Source organism: Calliphora vicina, chromosome 4 (assembly GCF_958450345.1).
Source record: "Calliphora vicina chromosome 4, idCalVici1.1, whole genome shotgun sequence".
NCBI classification, from domain to species: domain Eukaryota; kingdom Metazoa; phylum Arthropoda; class Insecta; order Diptera; family Calliphoridae; genus Calliphora; species Calliphora vicina.
Genome location: NC_088783.1, coordinates 31742545 through 31766765, shown reverse-complemented (window position 1 = coordinate 31766765; position 24221 = coordinate 31742545). Strand labels below are relative to the sequence as shown.

General features: G+C 28.8%; 1 protein-coding gene across 1 annotated transcript in view; it reads right to left on the bottom strand.

Moving 5' to 3' along the window:
* Positions 1-24221, bottom strand: part of RhoU — a 220909-nt gene that overhangs the window by 6794 nt on the left and 189894 nt on the right. Inside the window, exons 4-6 of the mRNA XM_065507553.1 lie at positions 14901-15051; positions 13136-13285; positions 249-508 (exon numbers count right to left, since the gene is read on the bottom strand). Of these exons, the coding sequence (XP_065363625.1) occupies positions 249-508; positions 13136-13285; positions 14901-15051 (561 nt within the window). The remainder of the gene's footprint in view (positions 1-248; positions 509-13135; positions 13286-14900; positions 15052-24221) is intronic.

Here is a 24221-nt window from a genome sequence, read left to right as displayed (position 1 = left end):
AAACACCAAGTGAACAAAATATTTTGTTCCCTTTAGCTAATATGTACATATGTAAGTAATAATAATAATAAATAAAAAAAAGGAAAAGACAAAATTGATGGAATGACGAGAGAACATTCATGACAGTTTACACATAACACAGACTCATCAGACAGACATATATAAATATACTTATAGATAGGTATGTATATGGTTAGTTTAACAATGTCCTGAATATTTTCCAATCTAAAGGCGAAGAAGGTTCTTACCTGCAATTTATTCAGTACATTCGAATTTGTGCGCAAATCAGCTTGTGTACCAACCAATATCAATGATGCTCTTGTCTTGGAAAATCTTGGTGCCCATTTGGTTTTGATGGCATGGAATGTTTCTGGTTTTGCTACCGAAAAACACAACAGAAACACATCACTATCTGGGTAGCAAAGCTCACGTAACGGATCCAATGTATCCTGGCCGGCTGTATCACAGAGTGTTAAATGTACTGGACTATCGTTGACCATAACATCAGCTGGGGAGGATACGGAAATAAAGAAAATTTTACATAAATTTAAACTCACATGTCATTTTTTTTTTGGTTTTGTTTTTGTGTGTGGGAGAAAGATTTCATATATTTTCATTTATTTTTATATTTATTGTGTTAAACAAACAATCCTTAATCAAAGGATATTTTTAAAATACAAAAGAGAAATGTAAACACAAAGGATTTCTATAGATTTATTGATATAAATAAATGTATTTATAGGTATGAATACATATGTAAATATTTTGTTTTTTTCACAACAAGGATACTCTGCACATTTACATAAATTCAAATTTAAAAATAAGTTAGAATGATATATTCGATGGGGCCGAATCTTTAATACACTCCAACTTTTAATAAAATGGCACAAATTACACTTATTTCAACATTGATGCCCATTCACACATGGTATACCGTGTGAAAAAATTAATTAATTTTAAATATCTATTAAGTAAACAGTGCAATTTTACTTATTCTGACGTTTTGTATTAAAATTCAAATTTTCATAAAAAATGGACTTAGCCGGTTTGCTTACTAAGCTATAAATTTTATTGACATTCTTTCTTATTTGCTTAACAATTCATACGAATAAACTTGTTGATTCGCTCATGCATTTGGTTCAAAGTTCAATAGAAATTATTTTTCAAGGATGCTTAGACAATAAAGAAAGCTTTTAATAATTCTCTCCATTGTATGACCAGTAATAGTAACATCTAACAATCAATATATTTCAGGTCTTCTTGCTGGCATATAAATAATCAAATTGCTCGCCATTTGATTATATTTCTTCTTAAGCCATTTTGTTTCTTTAGCAACTCCAATTCTGAGCTCAAAATGCTAAAGTATTACACATTTATTTACAAATAATTGCTACAATTCCTGAGAAAAATGTAATTTATGTAGATTTTAGATTTTCATTGGAAATTGCCAAAAAAAAACCTTCCCTTTGCTTTGCCTGACACCATAACAAAGCTATTGATCTTTGAAATCGTTAAATATTTAACATTATTCAACATTCCTAAATAAAAAGTCTATAAAATCAGAAATTATCCATTAATACTTAAAAAAAAGTTTATTTCAACAAAATGCTATTTATTCCATCAATCAATAATGTTATTAACAGATTTATGAAGTATGTATGTACGAGTATGTATAAAAATGTGGGAGTTTTGATGAATGTTTGAGTATTGTAGAAGTATTTGAGAGAAGATGGATATTTTTGTTGTGCCAGAATAAAAATCTTCTTATATATTTTATTCGTATCAAAATATAGGGTTGGAGAAAAAGTAAATTCTCTATCTTTTTATCAAATTAATGTTATAGATAGTAAAATAAACAAGTAACAAGTTGAACCGATCCTCACTATAAACCGATCCTCATTATGAACCTAACCTCATTAAATTGGGTAGAAAGTTTTAGGTTCAACAGACAGACAGACGAACGGACATGTCTAGATTGTAGTGAGATCCCAGAATATATGAGGCTATCAGTGAAAAAGTGGTGTAACTTACACTACTTTTGCTCTATTGCTTTGTTATATTATTCTCTGGGCAAAAACGATTTTTTTCATTTCTGCTTTTAAATACCAAAAGGTGGCTTACTCCACGTTATATTGATAGTTGGTAATGTAAGGAATATATGTAACACCAGAACAGCAACCAACAAAAATTGTGGGTTACACCTCTTTTGCACTGATGGCCTCATATATACTAATGTGCTTCTGCAACAAATATTTTAATGTGTTACAAACGGAATGACAAAATCAATATACCCCCATCTTTTTTGATGGTGAGTATAAAAATTACATTTTGTAGATTTAGTTAATTTTTGAAAATTTTAAGAATTTTATCCAGAACACTCACATTCAAAACAATTGTATTTATGATATAACCCCAAAATAAATAAATATGTTAAACCCTATAGCAGAAAACAGAAATAGACTTTCATACCCTACTAATACTTAATATTCAATATAAAAACACAATAAATATGTTGGTATTCGTATTGAAAATAAAATATATATTAAAATCATTTCTAAGAAAATTGTGATTGATGATTATTATTAAAATAATATTTCTTCTTAAAAGACTAAGCTAAAGTGAAGAAGAAAAAAAAAACGTTTCTTGGCAACAATTTTATATATATTTGAACCAAAAATATCATGTCAATCAGCAACAACTACTTATACTAACAATGTAATAATGTGTAATGGGGGTTTAATACAAACGAATAGGAGATTTTCTTAAATGTCTAAAAATACTACTATTATTACATGCATACACGGATCGAAAATATAGCAAAATTTTTAGAATTTAAAAAAAATATTTTCCCAAGGAAATAATTAGTGTAAGTATTATCATCAATCAAAAATTGGCAAGTTAAAACTAAATCTACTGAAATAGTTTATACAAATTTTTAGTGCTCTTATTATTGAAGTAATTGTATTTACAAACAATTGTTATATTAATAGATTTGACATTGCAAAAATCTCTTTTTGACTCAATATGTTGGACACATACCATTAATTTTCAGTTTGATATTTCACATTAAAATTCAAATCGAGAGCTTAGTACATAAACGTGCTGAGTTCCTATTTATAGATTATACAGAACATATCCCAATCTAACACACACATTAACTCAGAATCAGTTTATGAGTCGAGTCGTCCATATAAATCTTGTGCGCAAAGCACAGTTCGCAATTTTAAAGATATTTCGATCAACATACATTTTCATAGGCCGAAGGACAAAGCCTATTGAAACTGGCTCAAATCAGTCCATTATTTCACCTAAAGTCCTCCCGAAAAGGGACTTTGTCGATAATAAATGTTTAATTTACAGAGGTATCTACACAAATTTCGCTCCAAATAAGTTTAATATATACGAAAGTCATTTTATGATGATCGCTTCATAATTAATCATAGCTCTCGTATAAGGCCCACTTCCGTAAATCACTTTAACGAGCATAAATTTCTTAAAAATATTGTCTTCAACATATAATTAAACAGAAATAAGTTTCATATAGACATAAATCACATGACCTAATTTCATGGCGATCGATCCATAATTGGTCATAGCTTCCATATAAATCCTACTTCCTAAAATCTTTTAACGAGCGCAAATCTCTTAAAAATTTAGGAATCCAAATATAATTTGACAAAAATAAGTTTCACATAGGCATAAATCACACTACCTAATTTCATGGCGATCGGTCATTCACGAACATAAATTTTTGAATTTTTAAAAGAAAGCTTTTTTGCGCATTTACTCAGAGGTCGGGCTTTCTTACTTGTTTTACCCAGTGTTTAAAAAACTAGACTACAAGTAGCAGTAGCAACGAAAAAACACAAGTAGTCTAGTTAAAAAATTAATAAAAACTCGGAGTCAATAATTACTACTGCTACCTTCACATTTTGGTAGCAGTAGTTGTATTTATTTTCTATTGCTACCTTAAAAAAGAAAAAGTTTTGATGTAGCAGTCATTAGTTTTTTATTAATTCTGCAACTTTTCAAATTTAGTAGTAATAGAAGTAGCAGTTGAGGTAGTAGAAGAAGTAGCAGTTAAGTAGCAGTTGAAGTAGCAGTTGAGGTAGCAATAAAATAAGTCAAAAATAAAAATCTTCAGCCAAAAAAGTATATTATGTGTTGTTGTGAATGTATATTTGTGTAAGTTGGTCGTGTTGTAAACAAAAGTTCGGCTTTTTTGTTATACACACAGAAAACACTATCTTTCTGTTAGCAACACGAACATCTGAGACGAATAAAAACGAATAATTCTTTCAAACTCTCTCAAAACAAAAACAACACACTGTGTTTAATTCTGTCAATTTTGGTGTTATGACTGAAGAATTTTTTTTTGACTACTTTTATTGCTACCTTAACTGCTGCATCAACTGCTACCTTAAAAATTAAATATCGATATAGAGCAGTAGCAATGATTTGTATTTTTATGCTACTACTCCATTTACAATTCATGTTTTATTACTACTGCTCTGTTAAGAGTTTTATATTTTGAAGGTAGCAGTAGTTTTAAAAAAACAAGAAAACGAAAAAAGACAAATGCTACTGCTACTGCTACCGCTACATACATTTTTTTGAAGCAGTAGTTGTAGCAACAGTTAAAAATTTGTTAGTTATCGTAGCTTTTTAAACACTGGTTTTACCATAAAAAATAATCAATAAAATTTGTTGCCCACTGTAGTAAATATGTTAACCGAATAACCAAACAATAAGTATATCGTCACCTAAAATGCAAAAGGGCTTTTTTTACAGGAAAGACTAAAAACTTAATAAAATTTAATGTTTTGTGGCTACAAATATGATTTTCTTTCTTCAATAAAAACGTTATTTTTAAAAATAGAAAGCTAAAAATTTTTGAAGACGTGAAAACTCAATTTTGATGTTTTTGGTTGTTACGCCCTTTTGCATTTCAGGTGACGTTATATTAATATATCATTGTAATTTACAATTCCTGTTAACAATTGTTGCTAAAAATTGTATTATTTCATTTGTAAAATTTTCTAAGAAACAACAAAGATATTTATAAATAGCACGAAAATACTCTTGTGATAATATGTGTGAATAATAGGGTGGACTCTATTATCGATAGTTGGAACCATTTCCTGTTGGAACTATAATCCCAAGGTCTAAAATTATAAAATTTAAATTAGCAACTCATAGAAAAAATCTCAAATTAATTATTAGATTTTTTTTTTTAAATTTTATCAGCAAAAAATTAATAAGCTTGAAATTTACCAATTTCAAATCTTACCCAAACTCAATTATAAAAATTAGAAAAAAAATTTGAAATATGCATGACATTTTTCGGATTTTTAAATTTATTATCGTTATCCCGATGTCAGACATATTTATTTTTCAACTTTAATTGTTTTTGAATATTTAAAATTTTCAATAAAATGTGCAACGTTTTCATAAAATTGTCAGTATTTGGTTTTTAGATAAGACCTTGGGAACATCAAAATTCTAAAAAGTGCAATATAAGTGCCATCCTAATATACATGAATATAAAGATTTCTAAAGGTAATTTTATACACAATGTAATAAGTGTATAAGTATGTATGTATGTAATAATGTGAGTGTGTGTGTGTGTTGAGTTGTTGCAAGTATAACAATATAATGGTAAATGTATCAAATATTGTTTATTCTACTTTGTTCATAGCCAACTGGTGAACTGTTGCTACTTGTACACATTAAACAATACGAATAAAAAGTATTGTTGCATTATTAATTTCATTATAATGATGTTAGTTGAGCATATAATGATGCTGAAGGTCACAATACCGTTACAGTTTTCACATATTTATATACATACATATATGTACGTACAAGTATTACAGTGTTCAAGTATATGAGGAAAATCAAAAAAATTTAGAGAATCGTTGAATTTGTGTTTCATCTGTGTTTCGATATTGAAAAAATCCGTGAAACATATCGATAGACCATAGAAAAAAGTTTTTTTTCATTAATTTGATAGTTAATATTTAACTATCATATTAAATCCAACATAAATTAGAGTCACTGAATGTTGGAAATTTGTAAAGCCTATAAATAGTTGTGGTAATACTTCTTTGAAGAAAATCATATGGCGGCATATAAGTGAAGCCAATATTTATCAATTTACCCTAAATAGTAAAAAAAAATTTTCCATGAAGAAAAATATAAAATTTTAACGATTATCATAACAAAATTTGGAATTAATATAGATCGAAATATCCTTAAATAAATGACAGTATAATTTTTGCCATTTTTTATTTTGATATACCAAAATTCCTAAAACGGGGAAAATATGTCCCAAAAACTGAGCTTTTTTTTAAGGTGCCCGTATAAAACTGCATGCAATTTGAAAGCATTGCATGCAGTTTCTAAAATTGGCGAAATTTTGTTTTTTTAAGCACTTCTGTCAATTGTTTTCTGTGTAATATAAAACAAAACAAGTAAGAATGTATGGTCGGTCAAGCCCGACCATATAATACCTTACACTAAGTAAAAAGCAAAAACATTTTTCTTTTAAAATTTCAATAATTTATATTTTTGAGTGATTTTCGGAAGTGGGCCTTATATAGGGGCTATGACCAATTATGGACCGATCACCATGAAATTAGGTCGTGTGATTTATGTCTCTATGAAAGTTTACTATGTTGAATTTTGTGAGTATACCAAAATTTTTAAGCGATTTATGCACGTTAAAGTGATTTTTGGAAGCGGGTCTATATGGGAGCTATGACTTATTATGGACCGATCGTAACAAAATTTGGTGACATGAATTTTGTATATATAAAACTTATTTGGAGCGCAATTTGTGGAGATACATTTATAAATTAAACATTTATGACCGATAAAGTCCAATTTCGGAAGGACATTTGTATGGGGGCTAGGTGAAATAATGGACCGATTTCACCTATTTTCAATAGGTTCGAAATATTTAATCGAAATATCTTCAAAATTGCGACCTGTACTCTGCGCACAAGGTTTACATGGACAGCCAGCCAACCAGACGGACGGACGGACGGACGTCGTTTTATCGACTCAGAAAGTGATTCTAAGTCGATCGGTATACTTTAAGGTGGGTGTTAGACTAATATTTTTGGGCGTTACAAACATCTGCACAAACGCATAATACCCTCCCCACTATGGTGGTGTAGGGTATATATATCATGAATAGTAAGTTTTTTTTCTGATACAAAATGTTGCCAATAAATGTTGTACCATTATTAAACCCTACCCATATCCTCATAATGTGTTACATTTTTAACGTTCACAATAGAACAAAGCTTATCCCCCAACAATAATAAATTTCTGTGAATTTATCAAATTCAAAATTGCGAATTTAGCATAAAACAATTATACTAAAATACTAATTTTGAATTCCCGAATAACCTTTTAACAAAAACAATTACCATTTATGCAATTTTTTTTATGTTGATTCTAAATATTATAAAACTATACATTTTTATTCCATTTTAACACTTTTAATCAAAAAATACAAAAACTATTACATTAACACGAACAAAATTTAGCGCAACATTATTTGAAAAGAACACATTATACGCTTACCAAACTACATTTTTTCAGAAAAGAACCCCAAAAAGGGTAAAAGGAAGAATAAAAGCATAATTTATGTCACAAAAGCAAACGCCATTAGGCAAAAGCTGTATTTTTAAGATTTTTTTTTTAAATTTTCATCTTAAAACCCACATAAATTTTGCGCGCTACGAGAAAAATAATTAATGCGAACATTTTTAGCATGCTAATATCAGGGTATAACAATTACTGTTTGTCATAAGAAAAAATTTTGAAAAATAAATATTTTTATTCAAATTCTCCAAAATTTTTGATTATGCTCATATATTCATTCCCATAGTTAGATACTTATGTTTACGTATGAGTGAGTATGTAAAATGGTGAAATAATTAAATATGCATTGTTTATTGTTAAGTTAAGCTGTATGTGTCTTTTGTGAAAGGTAATCCATGATAAAGTATAATACAAATTGTATGCTAACGAGCATAATTTTTAATTTTACATAAATACATATTATTAGTTCACATATTAAGTATTTAAAAGGTTAGTTTTGAAATCATGAAAAATATTAATTTACATATTTTACAAACTATCGCCAAAATAGGTTTAATGTATGATAAACTAAATAAAAAAAATTAAGTTAATTTACAAATTTGTCAAACTTTTTCATGCTATGAATATTAGAATTGTCTTCAATTAGTTAAGCTTAATAAAATCAATTGCTTTTATTGCTAAATTAAATTTTTAGCAAAAGTTTGTAAAATGTTCCCATGAAATTTAATGAAGAAACTAAAACATTGATAATTAACCACACTAAAAGTCATTGTAACATGGCAGCAGCAAAAAAACAATCACAACTGACAACTAAAATTTGTGGAAACAACATTTAATGTAAAGAATCAGAGAGAAAAAGAGAGAGAGAGAAGTATGTATAAAAAAACTAAAAGTTTCAATTAGTTTTATTATTAAAGTGGCAGACATTCAAGTGCATTTAAGTGTTAAAATGTTTTAAGTGGTTAAGCAGCTTAAACAAAACTAAACAAAACTGCGAGTGTATGTGTGTTTTACATGCAAACACATACACTCAAACAAAGTTAAACACACACACTTACATACATGTTAAAATACATCTCCATTCATAGGTACGAGTAGGTACTCGCACCCATTAACTCTATTTTTTCATGAGTGGTTGAATTTTAAATTTAACTGTGATTTTTGCACTAATTAGAATCAAATAAAATAAACACGTCCTATGTAAAGAGAAAGAGCAGAAGCCAAACAAACTATTGAAAATCGTGTATAAAGAGGGGCAAATTGAAAAACACATGTCAAATAGATGACACATAAGAGTGAACAAAAAAAACTGACAATTACTTACATGCAAAATAATACAATACAAAAACACAAACAGCTATATTACATATTAGCAGAAAATTGTGTTTATTCAGTTTATTTTTTTTTTATAAAATTAAACAGGAAACGGAAAATGCTAAACTTTTTTCATAAAATCCATAGTTATTAAAATAATTATTTTATATTTGTATACATTTATTAAATTCTTAATAACATTGCTTCTTTTTTATTTGCTGCCATTTGGTTAACTTTTTTTTTTTAACTGGGCTTTCACTTGGTTACTTTTGAGGTCATATGTTTTATGTAGTTTTAGTGCCTGCATGGAATTTATGCAAACTTTATATACTCTAAGTGACCTAATAGCCCTTACTTACCTCCCACTCCAATGTACTGTTTCTGTAGTGTGTACTGGCAAATTATTAAAGTGAACTAACTGTTGTTAATATGTTAAAGCACATCATAATTCAGTCACTTGCACAAGTGAGAAATTGAAAAGTTATGGGCATGATAAACTATGCCAGTGGCGTATATTTTATATGCATATTTCACTTTATTGCAGTTTCTACAGTCACTAACAAAAGTGTTTAGAATGGGATTTAATTGAGATACATTTAGAGAATATGCGGTTGGTTGGTGTGAGTTTGTAAAAACTCTAACTCATACACGATATTGTTATATTTTTAATCATGACATGATCACTAATACTCCATAATATGGTCATGTGAACTAATAAGTTTAAAAATATTCATATTATGTTTAAGCGGGAATCATAATAAGGTTGGGCTCAAACATAATTTGATTTTGCTTCAACTATAATATGATCATATCAGCTATAACAATATTATGGTTGCGGGTAAATAACAATATGGTTGGACACAAGAATATAATGGTTGTTCTACTATTATCATATTACCGTTGAATTTCTCATTATTATATTATGGTTATTAAAAAAAAAAAATAAATAATAACAAAATAGGATTAAATTATGGTTAGGTAGGCTCAAAATAGTAATAAAACCATTTATAATATAATTTGACATCAACCATAAAATCCAAACATTATACGACGCTGCACAGTGGGGCAGAATCAAAATTTTTTGGAAATAAATCTGGCATAGTCAGAAATCTGGCATTTCTGACTAAGTCAGAACCACTTGTTGTTGACTTGTTCTTGAATAAAATATTAAGAAAATTTATAAAAAAAAATATAAAAAAGTGCAATATTTTTGAAGGACTAAGTTTATAATGGCATATTTTTGAATCTAATTGAGATATTGACTTGATTTTTTTGTAAGACCAAAAATTAACTTATTAGTTCGGAATAAATGTGGATCAAATTGTTCCTAATATTTACAATCTATTAAAATTTTGATACAAATTTTAGTTTTAGATACTCAATAAATAAAATCTGTATTTATTAACAAAACTCAATGAAATTTTCAATGTTTTTTAAATCTGTCATTCTAAATAACTAAAAAACGTGTCAAAAGGTCAAAAAAGCGAATTCCGCTTTGACCTAAAATTTGGAGCGAAAATCCCTAAAATGGTATTTTTTACAATTTTGCCCATAAGATCCACATTTCCTTAGGGCGTGGGAAAATACTTTGGGGATAAATAGGGAACACATGAAGATTTTCAAAACTGCTTACCGTTTTCTGATTCCAGCTTTGGGATTTTAGAACATTTGGCCGAATGATGAAATTTCGATAAACAAAATTCTCAACGGCGTAGGGGCGACATATTCGCAAAATAGGACATCTTAGAAATGCCACATTTATTTCCAAAAATTTTTGATTCTGCCCCACTGTGTACTGTTCGATTATTATCACCACAACCATATTTGTTCTATGCATGCAGCGATATAAGTTCATTTATTTCTTGGCTACGGAATTCTTGCCGTACCCAAGAATACAAGCGCGGATACAGGGGCGATGATAAAAGGAAATTTAGAAATTAAAAAAGGCAAAAGAAAGACATTTTAATGTATTTCCCGCCCAAATTATTGAGTTGGATCCGCGCCTGTAATAACGTTTATTGTAGTAATTAATCGGTTAAAGTCAAAAAGCTGTTTTAGAAAAAGTACTTAATTAGGTGCTAATTTATGCCTTTCCGCTACTCTAAGGTTAATTAATTAAAAAAGGCAACTGCTGTAATTTTGCTTCAGCCTAAAATGTTTAAAAGTAATTTTGTAGAATTTTTTTTAAACAATTTAAACTAAAATCTCACGTATCTGCATTCATATGCTTAAGAAGTAAAATTAATTTTTCGATAAGGTACCAACTATTTTCTATCCTTTTCTTCTATTCCATATTACTTAAATTGTCTACTAGATAAAAGAGGTCCTAAGAATGACATAAAGGATCACTGAGGTTTTGTCCTGTAAAAGAATCTACACAGTTCTGTAGTAGAATTATCCAGAGCGTACTTCTGCGTACAATCCCGAAAGTATCCTAAGGTCGAACTCATTGAGCTATAGTAGCTCCTGGACTGCGAGATAAATCGCTTTGATTGACTTAGCCCATGGCTATGACTTAACCCAGGATTATGTTTTCGCTGAAATATTCATTAGGAATTCCAAAATTGTCTCCAAACCTTGTCTCATACGTCGAATAGGGCATGAGCGAAGCTAGGCTAACTCGCTCCTCAAGCAGTCACTATCACAAAAGAAGAAGTCATATATATCCGTTTGAAAGGTTAAATAATAATTTCACTGGGAATTACCATTTCAAAAAATGGTCCATTAATACCTAAAACGTGTATGTTTGGATCCTTCTGTGAAACATACATACATAAACATTCATGGATCCACCAGGTCCGGTTGGACCACTGATCCTATTGGGCATTAGGACATAAAAGGTTTTGAACAAACCAAAATCGATGGCCTGTCATCAGCTCCCTGGGCAATTCTTAATTATTTTAAGAATATGTCATCAAGTCAACAGCTTTTATGACAGATATCCACGTTATGCATTTATATATACCTATGTCCTACCTACGACTGGTTCTCATGGCCCCTAGTAATGGATATACCAATAAGGCAATATTACCTATTCAGATAGACCTAGCAGTGACCTGTTGCTCAGTTCAGAGAACAGTCAGTCCAGTCTTTGTCGGGTTAATTATCAATTCAGATTTTCTACACAGTAGTACAAAGAATTTAAAATTATTTTAAATTTAGATTATAGATCAACTCGATTAATGCTTAAAACAGCTTTAAATTCATTATATTTTCATATTATTTCACATCTTTATCCACCCCAACATAGAATGCAATATATTTACAGCCCTAATTGTGTCAAAGAAGAAAAAAACGACACTTTTCAATTTATCATTTCGAACAAAAAACAATTTTTAAATTTGTTTTTGCAGAAAGATTTAAAATTGTTAACAAGGATTTATGCAATGAATGATATCAATGTGTGGAAAAATATACAGATTCGAACAGAATGACTTCAAATAAGCGGCAAGAGGAGCAGGAAGTAAACGGAGAAAAATAGACTTTTTTAATAAACTCTAAGCATGATATACAACAGGGAAACAAACTATACACATGAAAGACATAGGAGCCGAGCCCTCTTTAACAATGTTTAAACATGTGTAGATGGATAGAGAAACAAAATTCTGTACAGAAAACACCAGGCAGAAAAATTAAAACGGAAACAAAAAACACATCCTACATACAAAAGACACTGTAAATGAAAATGCTAGAATAGATTTCCTCTTGCAAAATAGTAACGTGTGGGGAGCAGCAAACAAAAAAATAAATAAATAAAGGATGTCAGCTAGAAGTGGATACAAGGATGTGTTTGTTAGAATATTTTGTAGGCTTTTTTGTTGCTCTAGTATTAACAATCAACAAAATATTGCACACAAACACAAAAAAAAAAAACAAAAAAACGAACGAGGGAAAAAACTTTTACAAATTGGTTTCTTATACATATTTCTAGAATCTAGATGATAGTAAAAAATTCATAAAATCATACGGCAAAAAAATTTATAAATATATTCAAGAGGAACAAGGAAATCAACAATGATTATTTTGTATGCCCGGTATATTGTTTTGTTGTGTATCATTTTCTTTTTAGCATAAAGATTTTTAACAATAAATCTTGTTTATAAATTATAATTTCATTTTAATATTTAAAGCAATTTTCTGGTGTTGTATTGCTTAATACTCAAAAAAAAAAAATAAGAAAAATGTAAGAAAAAAAGTAACAACTTACCATTATAAATATCTGATGCTGTTGGCACATGTTCGGTATTAAAACGATTCTCAAGATACGAGAGTATTAAATTTGTTTTCCCCACAGCACAATCACCCACCACCACACATTTGACACAAGCTTTGTCCTGAGATTTCAACGATTTAGATTCTAGAATAAATACAAAGATAAAAATAGAATTAAATTACCTGTTTTTTTTTTAGTTTCTATTTTCAATTTCTTGCTGTTTCGAGAGTAAGTATAAAAAAATGCCTTAAATTGTAATTAATTAGAAAACCATTAAAGAAAATCTAATATAAAAAGAAAAGCACAGCTAGAAGTAGCAAGAATTTACGAATGAATGGAAATGAATTCCGTATAACCTCAATTTTCTTTAATTAGTTTTTAATTTATTAGAAAATCTTACAACATGATTGTTATTTGTTTGTTCGTTTGAATTTAGATTTGTGTTTGAGTTTTAGTAGATTTCCTACGGTTTTACGTGCAAATTTCTCTACCCAAAATGACATGATTTTGCCATTTGTTTTAGGTTTAAGCCTGTAAAATATGGCGGGATTCTTTTAATGGAATAATGTAACCAACTATTGAAATAATGTTTTCATATTATGATAGCCATGAGCATGATAAACTCTTCATCATCAAAATGATTGCCACCAACTTATATTTAATTACTACAATGTATACGATTTTCCTCAATATTTTTTAGTATCAAATTATAATGGGTTATTGATGTCCGAACATTTTTATATTATTACGGTTTTACCTTTCAAAAACGGGGGTTTATTTCCTTTAAATAAACCGTATTCTTTTAATTGCAAATAAAAGCGATATTTAAATTTACACAACAATTTTAATAGTCACGATTTTTTAATATACACTTAATAATTTACAGTAATACACTGGTAATACAATTGATGTTTTTTCTAACAGCGTCTACGATGTGCTGATTACTCACAACTCGCTGTTACTATTTATATACACAGCGCCATCTTCTAGATGTATCAAGAATAATCTAACGAAAATAACTAGAATGTTCTATTTCCATATCACCTAGAGCTTCTAGCAGCTTTAATGTTAATGTTAGCAGCTTTAACAGTTACTGTTGTTAATAATGTTAATAGCAGCGTATTATCAACATTGTTGTTAAGTAGATGTTTTTACTGATGGAAATGTTTATAAACATGATGAGAGTTACAAGCAGTCGTTACAGACAGTTAAATTCAAATTGATTGATACTTAAACATCTATGGGTAAATGAAACAGAAAAACTGTTTTTAATCGAATTTTTTTAACATTTAATTTTGAAAATTTCTTCATTATGCCAAAACTTCAACGTTATTAGATTTTTCTAAAATTTTCAGAATTTCTTTCTAATTTGATCCTTTTTGTTGGTCCGAACTTATATGTTGGAAATGTATTAGAGATATCTCTAATTTCCTGTCCATATTGTCTATGGACATGACTAGTAATCAAAATATAAAACAATCGAGGTAGCCGTAGTTCTTTGCTTATATCTCAGTCATTTATGGGCCGATTTTCCTGATTTTAAATAGCAACCGATTCAAAACTATACCCGCTATTTTGATGTATTAATCATGTTTGCAAGTAATTAGGGGCTTGGGAAAGTTGATTTCAACAGACAGACGGACGGACATCGATAAATCGACTTCGCCGTATATAGCTGTATTTAATTAATAGTTGGTCACATTATGTACATTAGTTTTCCCCTACATAAGTTTTCTTTCTGTTTCAATTTGTTACTTACCGTTAGTTGAAGAGTTTTTTGTATTACGTTTTCTTAATAAAAACATTGCAGCACCTTTACGACTGCTGCGACTTGTGCCATCATTACTGGTATTCGTGGTTGTTGTACTATCATCGCGTGAAGTTGAGCTTGTATCGCTAGTAGATTGTTGCTGCAATGAAAGAAACGAAAAAAAATCACAATAAGAAAAAACAGCAAAAAATGTTACATAGTATATACCAAATGACAGTTAAAGAAGTTCCAAAGCAATTGTATGCAAGCAAATATATAAAAATTATTCATCGTGCATAGAAAGTGTTTCTTTCTTTCTTTTCTGAGTTTTTCATTTTGCCGCTTCAGTTTTTTTGTGCTCATCAAATGGAAAAGCATTAAAAACCCGAAAGATGTTAAATGAAATTTTAATGCAATACATAAAGTCAAAGTTTAAATGGTGTAAAATAAATGGTTTCTGTTTCATTTTATTTTTTTTTCTGTCTGTTTTTTGCTATTTTATCACATAAAATCGTAGTCAAGGAGTTTCGTTACGTTTTATTTTAATTTTCTTTACAATTTTTGCTCTTAATGGCAGTTTTTTTTAAATGTCTTTTTTGTGTTGTAAGAAAGTGATAAAAGATTTATACAACAATTGAAAATATAGCTTTTGTTGTGAAAGATAGTAAAAAAAAATTTAATCTTTCTTGTCATTAAATTGATGATGAGTGCTGATTCAAATGTAAGGGGAAAGGGGTAATACGATTACTTTTATTTTACAACATATGCAGATATAGAATCTTGGATGGAATGTTTAATGAATTCTAAAAGACTTGTCAGCATAACTATTGATATGTTTCAACTGGTCCAATAATAAAGAACACAATTAAAATGGTCTAATGTCCCCATATCAAGCCCTAACATCAAAAATATCTTAACCAACAATATAGTAAATTTTTATTTTTTAATGCAAATCAATAATTTTTGATAGGTGTTTTACAATTTAATATCAAAAACTAGTATGCTGAAGACATAATGACTAAAGGATTACTTTTGTAATACACCCAATTTCCAGCTGGTAATGAAATGTGCAAAAAGCTTTAAATTCCTAATTGAATTAAAATCTTAAACATATAAAAACTTTATATTCTTTAACTCTCAACAGCTATTAATACATCAACCCACATTAATTGAAACACGTAGAAAGCTGTTGTCACTACAGCACTTGCCAAAAACAAGCTGCGCTAATTTGCAAAACTATTTAAATTTAACTAGATTTTCCTTTGAAATCAATCTGCATTTGAAATGCGCTTAAAATTAAACAGAAAAACAAAAATAAAAGACAAAAAAATGTAAATTTTGCAAATGTCAAATACAAGAGTTTCTTTGATGTTAAACAAAAAAAAAACAGCTTCTGTTGCCGCTGCATAGATGTATCATCTCTGTGAACCATCATTCCCTGTAAGGTTGCAATAAATACTTGAAAAATATTTTAAAAATTATAGAGAATACGTATGTATCTTCTATACAGAAATATTTTTGTGCATGCTGTTGCATAAAATTTTGTTATTTATAAACACATGAGTACAACAACAAGAACGAGCTATCGAACGTGAATGAATCAAAAAAAAATTTAAAAGATTCTTATAAAATGACGCACGTACGCGTACAAATTTAAATGGAAAACATTATATTAGGGTGCTCTATTGGTACTTTTTGGAATTTCGCTGCTCCCAATATATAAAGAGGTTCTTCGTTATCGTAAAGCTAAACGCTGTTAATTGAGCAAAATCGATCAAAAAAATCATAAAATCAAAATTTTACAGCCTAACCACAAAAGATTTTTTAATTTCTGTTAAAGATGACTTTGTTTCAAAATAAAACATATGTATTTTAAAAAAGCTTTCAATACTTTTTCCAACACATACATTAAAATAATTGTACATATTTTTCAAAAATTAAAAAACAAAAAGTCATAAAATTTTAAAACAAAAAAAATAATGAAACAAAATTTTAAAAGGTTATTCGGGAATACAAAATTAATATTTTAGTAAAATTTTTTTATGCTAAATTCTCAACTTTATTGATAAATTCTCTGAAATTTATTGTTGGGGGATAAGCTAGTTCCTGTTTGAAATTTGTTTTATGATATAAAATTGAAAATAATAGTCGACTTTATCGATTTAAAACGGATTTTTTTACTTTTATGGATAGGCTGATAAATTTTACATTTCCACATTTTTTTTAAACGAAATTTCAAAACATTGAAATTTTATTTTCGACTAAATAAAAGGATTAATATTTCATATCATAGAGAAATATACATAGAGCGGAACTTTCCTGTCAAAGACCTAACTCAGTTGTCAAAAACCCTATGTGAAAACAAAAACAACACTTATTTTGAGTAAAATTTTTGTTTGAGTTTTTTTCTAGTTTCCGCTCTTGTTGTTTCTCTATGATTTACATTCGAATTTGGTCAATTGGAGTGCTGCTGAACCAAACAGATTTCTCACCAAAGCTTATGGTGAATGTGTTCCATCGGTTTCAACGTGCGAGAGATGGTTTGTGTGGTTCAGAAGTGGTGATTTAAACGCGGAAGACATAGATCGCCCAGGCCAGCCATAAAATATTGAAGATTAAGAATTGGAGACATTACTCCATGAAGATTGTTGTCAAACTCAACAAGAGCTTGCAAAATCATTTCAGCAATTTCAAAACGTTTGCAGGCAGCAAGATTCATCCAAAAGCAGGGAAATTGTCATACGAGTTGAAGCCGAGAGAAATTGAAAGACGATTTTGCATGTCCGAAATGATGCTAGAACGCTATAAAAGAAAATAATTTTTTCATCGAATCATTTTGCGATGAAAAATGGATTCATTATGATAACCCGAAGCGTATGATCGTATGTGAAGATCGTGCCAACCAGCCGAATCGTAACCAAATCTCAATATCTATGGCGCAAAGGTAATTCTCTGTTTTTGGTGGGAGCAAAAATATGCGGCCAGACATGCAGTTGTAATATTCCATCATGACACATGTTGCAATACTTGTCAAAACCTATTTAGATTGAAGTAGTTGTAAAGTCTTGCCTTACCCTAATGTAGATAGTTACACAAAAATGTAAGAGAAGATGCTAGCATAAAAATTCTTTTATACATTTTTGCATATCAAAGTTACATTTTCCTCTTTTAAAGTCGGAAAAAAGAGCAACATATAAAATTTGTTAAAGTTGCGTTGAAGAAGAAACTACAGCAGATATAGGGAAATCTAGCAAGAACTTTAAAAAGTATGTTGTGATTTTGTTTTTCTATACAAAAATGAATACAAATGGAAACGGAAGTTACTCAAAGTTACTATTTAGTTGTCTTAACTAAGCAACGGAAAAAAAGTTTTACTTAATACCAGCCAGCATACACAGTTATTGTTAAAGTATCTCACTCTCAGTATCTTAAAAACAAATCTGCTATTTTTGTTGTTAGTATGTGTGTACAAATATTTTCACACAAAAAGACATTCACATTCATACATATTTAGGCGTCTCATATGTATGAATGAGTGACTAAATATTCTGCACAATTTAATATGCGCATATAAATTAACAACGACACACACTCCTCCTTCCATACCATTTAGTACTTAACTTAAGTAGCTTTAACTTGTTCAGCTAGCAGCTTTAACTTGCGCGCGTGTATTTTACTATATGCATGTGTTTGGTATTTATTATGTACAGAGAGGTATGAATGAATAACTAAATGAATGAATGGAAATAAAGTTAGTCTTTGAGGCAAAATTCTCTAGGAAAATATCTTAGCAAAAACAAAACGACAAGTAAAAGACAATGAATTTTCATCCAAGAAAATTCCAAAAATCCTGTTGAGGATAAACCACAATAACACTCACTTAGTCTGTGTACAACAGTTGTTCTTTTTACCGCAATCAACAATTGTGTAAATATATTTTGTTTGTCAAGGGTTTTGTAACATTTTAGCATTTAAATGAAATAGACAATATCAAGTTCCAACATCAGATTATTTAAAGGATCATAAAGGAATTGAATTCATACTCTAACAGATATTGGTTATGCAAAAGCAATTGAGCAAGTTTTGCAAGATCGACAATCACTTCTCTCAGACTAGCTCGACCACACAGAATTCTCCTCAAGTTACAAGAAGAATTTTTAGTGGCGATAAAACAAGATAAAGATTTGCTGTTATGGTCTTTAGGACCCCATATTGTGCCTAAATGAATAAGCAAATTTAGAATCTTTAGTTTTTTGATTTGTGGCCCTTAAAAACCCGTCCAAAATATTCGTTTCGAACTCTTGCAATCACAAACTTTGTGTATTTGGGTGTATGAGCTTGTATTGTTAAATATTCTATACAACATATACAATTTAGCATCTTAAATAATAATTTCTTAAGGAGACAAATAGAGCTATATAGAGCTGTACATTTATGTAGAGTAGTTGTTGTTCACTTGCCTCTCATGCAACACATACATTGTTATAATATTAACATTCATAAAAATACATTAGGATGACACATAGATTTCTAAGACTTTATATGGGCATTTTCACGGTCAAGAACGCGACATTTATACGCCTTTGAAGTGAAAAAGTCTTAAAATTTGTTTCTTTTGTTCCAACTTCTGATAGCATTTTGATAACACTACATTTTTTATTTTATTTATGCCCTAATTTTGAAAGACGTAACGTTTTTTTCGAATTTTTTTTTTGAATTTTCATATTTTCATTTCTGTATATAAAATAGAATTTCATAAAACAGAACAAAACGTTTCCAAGCGCTTTAAACATCAAAATCAAACATTGCGAATTTTTATTCGTTTCAATACATGATACAATAATTGTAGAAGGTAGAATCACTAGGGAGAGTTTTCAATATTTAGCCCTATAACGTCAAACTTTGATTTTGATTTTTTTCATATTTTTTTATATTTTCTTATGTTGTGTTACCTTATGTTGTTGTATCATGGTTTCAATACATTTTTATTGATTTTTCAATTTTCAAAGAAAAAACTTTTTTTGAGAATGTGTTTTTTCTTTTCATACTTAAAAATTTTTAGTTTTTCGTTCCAAACGAAAATTCGTTTGAAGATACAAAATTTGGCAATTAATGTCATTGCTGAATTTGTCGTTTTGGTGTTTCCAATCTATTATCAATAAATGGGGTGCAAAACGTGACAAAAACCACAATTTGTTGCACATAGAAAAATGCAAAAATCTACGAAAGTGAACATAATTTTTTAAAGCGAATGATGTTGAAATATTTTGATTTTATTTTATTAGTTTTCATTTTCAAAATTTGTTTAAATGAAATTTGTTGTAAGTTAATGTCTGAGTGAATTCTTATGTCAGAGTTATATAGTGGAATTTTATGAGGATAATTTTTGTGGAAGATCTAAATCCTCTAGCTCCTGTCTTTATAGGTCAATTTTCGAAATTTCGAGAAAATAAAAAATCTTTCCAGACGGTCATTTAAGGATTAAAATATTCTACGAAAATATTTTTCGGAAAATTTCAGTGGGGATCACCAAAGATACCACAGTTATAAATAATGCTCTTTACTCTTAATTAGCAAAATTACACGGCACCTTGGGTCTCACACTTTTTAAACAAAATCGCTAAAAATCCATTTATGATCCGAATAAGCTGAATATAAACAGTTTTTAAGAAGATCTACAAGAAACATGCATACATATGTAAGTTATCTCTTTCTGTTCAAGAGATATTTAGGTTTATTTATTTTTTTAATTCTGCCCGACTTTTTTATTTTTGTAGATATGGTACATTTAAAGGAAATACAAAAAAATAATGGGATTTTTTTCAACATTTAAATTTTTTAAATATGTTCCAAAACATTAAATAAACTGTAAAACTTTTAAACGTTCTCCCATTATGCTCACATTTCCAGCATTTACTTTTTCAATGACGGAGAACAATGTTAGACCTTGGGAGCATCGACAATTGGAAATGTTCAAAATAAAGGCCATCCTAATGTATAAGTATTATTTGCTCTTGCCACAACGACTTTTATTTTTCAATGTGTTAATTGTTGTGTTGAAAATGTTTTCTATCACAAACGAGCCACCCACCTACACAGACAATACAGTACAAAAAATCATATATATGTATCTCTATATATCTAGTAGTATTTATGATTTATAGCAAGTATTTTGTATGTGAGTATGTTAATGCTTCGACGCTTTATTTTTTAACCATATTGCATGTTTGAATGCCTTTCATTTATTTTATTTCGGTAGTCACGCATAAGTCATAAATTAATACATACTCAACTCTTTATAATACACATGTACATACGCACTCACACCCACATATAACCAGACATAAGGTGACCATCAAAATTCTAAGGTCACATACTTTTTGTTATGTTTATCCTAAAATATAAATAGTATTAATTGGTTTTATTGGGTAAAATATTTGTTCCTCAAAAGTTGTTCAGATAAGAATCCATTCCTATGATTTGATTACTGTCAGTTTTATTTATAAACCAAAATTTCAAAATTTTTACCGTAATAATCTCGATATTTCAAATAATTTTGCATCACTCAAAACGAAGGATTAGTCGTATCTCCAATTGATGTTTGAAAAATCCTTCAATCTAACCCTTTTCATATTCCGAAATATAAATTATCTAACATTTGCAGATTAGGTAACGTTATCAAATGGTTCCTTCTTATCTGAACAAAGTTTGAGCAGCAAATATTTTATGCAATAGTTCTAATCATTACTATTTCTACTTAAGGATAAACATAGCAAATAGTATGTGACTTTATCATTTTGACGGGCACCTTATTTTTATTTTATTATGCAAAATACTCCTACTTGTGTATGTATGCTGGTACACGTACGTAGATGTGTTTTAAAAAAAGATACATTTTAATAAACTTTAAATACTGCTTGATAAATGAAATAAAAATAAAAACAAACTCTTAAATGCTACATTTGTATACTAAAGGATAATTAAGCAAGGAAATTAAATGACGTAAGTGAAACGTAAATAAAATAATAAATCAATTTAACTTGTTAAAAGGTAAGGAAATATATGATTTTTTTGGTACAGTATATTTGTGTATAAACAAATTTATTGTGCAAAGAATTCAATTTGCGAATCTCATCAACTGTGCAGTATTCAAATGTTACTCAAACATTTGATTATATTCTGGGTTCTGCAAATGTTGAAAATAAGGGAAAAGAAGTTTTAAACGAAAATATGAGATAACCTAGAAAAAATTCTAAGTTTTTTAATGCAAACTAATATCAACATTAATGTTGTTTAGTTAGTTGTTGTAATGTGTCACTTGCTTGTGTATATAAATGAACGTCAATGTTGAAATGAGTTGAATTTCTGTTCTAAATAAAGGATTTTAAATATGCTTGTTGAATTGCCATGAAATATTGTACTTAACATATTTCTGATCCTATTCAAATATCCTGCAGTGTCTTTGATAAATATTAATTAAGATTCTGCATATTATGAAAACAAAAAATAAAAACAGAGTAGGGAAATAAACAGCAATTTTAAATCAAACGTATGTCTACATTTACATACATATATTTGTGTACGAACGACATAACAGCAATTGTAAATTGCAAAAGTAAATGAATGTAATTAAATTGAATTTTATTTATTCGCATTAAATTCAATCAGTTAAAATTCAATTGTGTCTGTCTGTATGTCTCTCATACCAACACACAGCAATTTATGAATTTTTAATTAGGTTTTATTATGTCTCACAAATATTCATGTATGTATGAGAATGTAGTATGTGAATTAAGAAAGTTTATTAAAAATGATTTATAATTATGTTGAGTTTGCATTGCATACTCTTGCAAAACATGTAAATTAGCTTACAATAAGTTTTAAGGATTAAGTGTTAGAAATTAGTTAATTAATATTGTGTTTAACAACAGTGACAGTATAATAAATCTTAGTTTTTGTTGTTGTTGTTGTTTGCCATACAGTAAGGACATTTTGTTTGTCAATGTGTGAAATTAGGAAATAATTTATAATTTTAAATGTAAAATTTACTATTTACTGAGTAGGCGATAAAGTAATTATTTAATTGAAAGTAAATTTGCCATACAAAACAGGAAACTATTTTTTGGCAAATGAGTGCAGCAGCATGTGGTGAACTACAATACAATTAGTTTAAAATAGTTAAAACATTAACTAAACTATTAAAAATATATGCATTATAAGCATTATTATTATATTATTTAAATAAGAGTAGTTCAAAAATTTAAGCAAGTTTGAATTTATCAAGATTTGTGGAGTAAACTGTTTCAATTTGACAGCTGTCAGTTTAGGGTTAGTAAAAATGGAGCATTACACTAGAAAACACCTGCTCATTGCTGAACAATATTTCAAAACGTTTTGTGCCCACAGTTTCAAGCAAAAGAATCCTATGAATATTTTCGCCTTGAGTAATTGTCAAAATTGCATAATTTGGAATTCAGATGACTTTGTTAATGTGATTGGCGAAAAACGAATGCATCCACAATGTGTCAATGTTTGGTGCGGATTTTAGGCTTGGATGCATTATTGGTCCATACTTCATCAGGGATTGTGCAGTTCATTGAATGTCAAATTAATTAGCCACTGAGAACTACTACTAGTGAATTTTCAACCCACTTTTCAACGTTATTGACTGATGAATTTAACATGGGGATGTCATTGCAGGTGGCTGATTGGCGCACTCTGCAGAAAATTTCACTATTAAATTCAATAGTACTAGATCGTGAATTGTATTGCATTGGATCTCTTTTTGTGGGAATAATTTTATCTACGAAATTCAGCTTTGCATTGAAGCAGGACATGAAACGCTGCATCAACGTCACGGAAAATTTCGACAAAAGAATGTGTATGTGCCAACAAAGCCGTGGAGGTCATTTGCCCGATGTTCTATTTATAATTTATGACATAAATACAGCTATATTCGGCTGTGCTGAATCTTATATAACCTTCACCAAATTATATTTCAAAATAAAAATTTTAAATATTTTTAAGCAAACAAAATTAATTTTTTTCCAAAGTATTTTTTTTTTTATTTTTTGGAAAATAAATTTTTTTAAATTGTTTTTTTTAAATTTTAAAAATTTGATTTTTTAAATTATAAAAAATTTTTTTTTTTTAATATTTAGCGAAAAAAAACTTTTGGTGAAAAAAAAACTGGGGTTTAAAAATTTTAAGTCCAACATACTATGATCTTATATACGTTAGTAATCCAGATATAGGTCGAAAATTGAGGTTGTCCTGGTTTTTTCCTTATATCTCAGCCATTTGTGGACCGATTTTCTTGAACCGAGCCGG